Source organism: Arctopsyche grandis, chromosome 3, assembly GCF_051622035.1.
Source record: "Arctopsyche grandis isolate Sample6627 chromosome 3, ASM5162203v2, whole genome shotgun sequence".
NCBI lineage: Eukaryota > Metazoa > Arthropoda > Insecta > Trichoptera > Hydropsychidae > Arctopsyche > Arctopsyche grandis.
Window position 1 is genome coordinate 34,867,016 of NC_135357.1, and position 3,407 is coordinate 34,870,422.

Consider the following 3,407-nt stretch of genomic DNA (forward strand, 5'->3'; position numbering starts at 1 on the left):
TTTGATGGAAATTTTTAATATTTTCCATTTTCTTCACATACAAATGTACTTATGGGGTCTACGTGACGAGACAGAATGTTAAATTACAGAAAACACAAATATTGGAAGGCAAAGATCGAAAATCGAAAGATCTTAAGTCGAAAGATAAAAAAAGGGTGCATGGTAAACGGTACATACTCACTTAATTTGCGCGAGCAGGGTACAACAGGAACAAGAGGAACAGGCTTTTCCTCCCGTATTCTGCGCGCGCACATTAATACGGGAGGACAAGCCTGTTCCTCTTGTTCCTGTTGTATCCAGCTCGCGCAAATTAAGTGAGTATATACGTGAGTATGTACCGTTTACCATGCACCATTTTTTTTTGATCTTTCGACTTAAGATCTTTTGATTTTCGATCTTTGCCTTCGGATATTTGCGTTTTCTGTAATTTAACATTCTGTCTCGTCACGGAGACCGGTACTTATGTACATTAAGTCTTGTCGTACTCTTCCATATCTTAAATGCCAAAAGACATAAACATTTATATTTAAGTACGTCACCACGAGAAGCCATCCATACCGTGCCGTCTCATCTTATGCTTCTTCAAATATTTGGAATCTATGAAAGCTTGACTGCATATATTGCAAATGTACGGCCTTTCACCCGTATGGGTGCGGAGATGCACCACCAGATTGCCCTTCAGGGCGAAGAACTTCATACAGACCGAGCAACCAAACCGCCTCTCCTGAGTGTGCGTCAGATGATGCGTCACCAGATGCGTCTTAGTCTTAAACGACAAAGTGCAATTATTGCACTTGTACGGCCTCTCATTCGTATGCACTCTCTCGTGCATAATCAATATGGCTTTGCTAGAGTGAACCTTCCCGCACACCTTACACCGAAACATGGCATTCTTGTGCTTGCTCCGACGATGCGTATTCGAATGTAATATCATCGCTTTCTTATCGGAAAAGATCTCACCGCACTCGGCGCATAATAATTCGCTATGTTCAAACCCGTGAACGAATTCTATATGAGCTTGAAGCGAAGACGACGACGAATATGTCTTACCACACTTACTACAAATGTGCATGTTATCCGAGTCATTTTCCTCCATTAGAGGATTGCAACCATCGTCGAGATGCTTCTTCATATCTTCAGCGGACGTGAACTCTTTGAAGCAATTCTGACACCTCAATTCGTACAACCGTTCGTGGATCAGCCGATGATTTTGCATTGCGATCTTGTGATTGAAGGTTATGCTGCATATGTCGCACTCGTAGTTCTTACTTCCGAGATGGATCAGCATATGCCGCTTCCGGTTGTGCTCAGTGGCGAATGTTTTCTTGCAAATGGTACAAGTGGGACGGTTCGGACCGTGATTCGTGTTGATATGAACGGTGAGCAAGTTGCGTCTGATCACTTTATTACAGAACGGGCAGGCTATGTGCGAATCGGAGCTCTCGTGCAAAAGTCTATGTCCCGTGATCACCTGTTGAGATTCGAAACCTTTGCCGCAGATCGGACATGTTAGCTTATTATGAGTAACGACATGTTTATCATAAGTCGCAATATCCTTGAAAGACTCGCCGCATTTGCAGAGAAACGTACCGTCGTCCTGTTGAATGATAGTAACCGGAGCAGTCCTTTTAGTGAATGTGCTGATATCCATATCGCTTATGTTACAATCAACTATTTCATATGTCTCATCACCGTTGGCTACTACAATCTCTTCTTGAGTGTACGTAACGTTATCGTCGATGGCTATTTCAGACGGCAGCACATTACTAATGATAGACGAATCGCAATTCTCCAATTCAATTATACTATTACTAACAATTTCTGCGTTGTCTTTTGACAACGGTATTATGTTAAAGTGACTATTGTGAATGTCGTCGCCGTTGCCGACATTCAAACCGGCTAAATCGACCTCTGTGAAATCGTTCTTCAATTTACTACCCTCAAAGTGAATGTCGTCAGTCAATTCTTCAGCTTCGTCTATAATGTGCGGTATAACCAATTCATTTTCGTCATAGATTATATCCGAGTTAGCTTCTAATGTGTCGAATTCCTGTTTGACGTACATGTCATTCGTATCCGGTTTCATCATTTTGGGGTCTGGATAATCGTCGCTTTTGTTCACAACGAGAACGTACAGATCGTCGTTGTCGTCTTGACTTTCCAATTTTATACTGTTGAACAAGTCTTTTTGCGAGTCCAGGTCGAATTCAAATACTGACGGGTCCACGCCTTCTTTTTTCAGCGAGTCACATTGGGATCTGAAGAGTGTGTCGCTGCGGTGACATTGTTCTCGGAATTGAATAGCTTTATTCAGTGCAGTGAAGCAAACGGGGCAAAGGTGCATCGGGAGGCCATCATCGTCTGAAATCTATAATACAAACTTTGTCAATAATGAAGTTCATTTTATATCTAATACTAAGTTGACTATGTAGTTCACATTATGATAAACAAATCATGTTGTATGTACTTATTTTGTAAGATAGATATAATTAAGAATAGTTTTAAATAATAAATCGTCATCATCTTCTACAGCCATTCGCCATCCACTGCTGGATGAAAGACTCTCCAACACGCTTCCACCCGTCTCTGTTATGCGCAACTCTTATCCATCTCACTCAACATGAATATTTATCCTAATTTTGTCTACCCACCTTCCCCGCAGTTTTCCTTTTACCATTATGCATTCTTTAGGGTACGAATCTAGCTTTTTTTTGTCCACCTTTGGTCCATTCTTCTAGCGACGTGGCCCGCTCATTGCCATTTCAATCTCTTCACTAAAGTGAATAAATCCACAACCAGGGTTGTGGATAAATCCACAACCCTTGTCATACTTCTCACCCACGTATTCCGTTTCCTGTCTTTCCTCGTTATGCCAAGCATATAACGTTCCTTATTTATTTCAACTTATTTGGGTGCTTTGGACTTTGTGTAGCACCTTGGCGTTCAATGTCCAAGTTTCACATCCATATGTCATCACTGGCAAAACACATTGATCGAAGATCTTTTTCTTCAGGCAAAGTGGCATTTTTGATTTAAAAACCACATTCATTCGTCCAAATGTACTTCATCCTAATTTCATACGTCTCTTTATTTCTTCTTCTTTACTACCGGACATGTCTATTATTTAACCTAAATATATTTTTTTATTTTTTATTTACTTCTACTAAATAATAAATATTTTACTTTAAATACTCCCAAGGAGTATAGTTATGGAAACCTTACATGGAAAATATGTAATTTGACATACAGACAACTTTACAGTAGACTATATCTTCATCACTACCTAGTATAAAACACATAAAAACTTTTCAACAACATAAAAGTAATGGCAAGTTACAATATGACAAAGTTTAAAAACTTCAATAATACATTGAATCTTCATCAATTGTATAGCGACCTGATTTTAT

At 39.7% G+C, this 3,407-nt stretch overlaps 1 protein-coding gene across 1 annotated transcript; it reads right to left on the bottom strand.

Moving 5' to 3' along the window:
* Positions 1–469: 469 nt before the first annotated feature.
* On the bottom strand, positions 470–2,684 carry LOC143909224 (uncharacterized). The gene is made up of 3 exons (XM_077427129.1): positions 2,652–2,684; positions 559–2,368; positions 470–495 (listed from the first exon to the last, which is right to left on the bottom strand). The coding sequence occupies exons 1-3, from the start codon at positions 2,682–2,684 to the stop codon at positions 470–472; spliced, it is 1,869 nt and encodes a 622-aa protein (XP_077283255.1).
* Positions 2,685–3,407: the final 723 nt, after the last annotated feature.

Excerpts from the sequence above, each read along its gene's own strand:
- LOC143909224 (XM_077427129.1), bottom strand. The coding sequence starts at position 2,684 with ATGCATAATGGTAAAAGGAAAACTGCGGGGAAG. Across the intron at positions 2,369-2,651 it reads AAAGGAAAACTGCGGGGAAG|ATTTCAGACGATGATGGCCT; the intron begins GTGGGTAGACAA and ends TTTGTATTATAG. Across the intron at positions 496-558 it reads GCATAAGATGAGACGGCACG|ATATGGAAGAGTACGACAAG; the intron begins GTATGGATGGCT and ends TTGGCATTTAAG.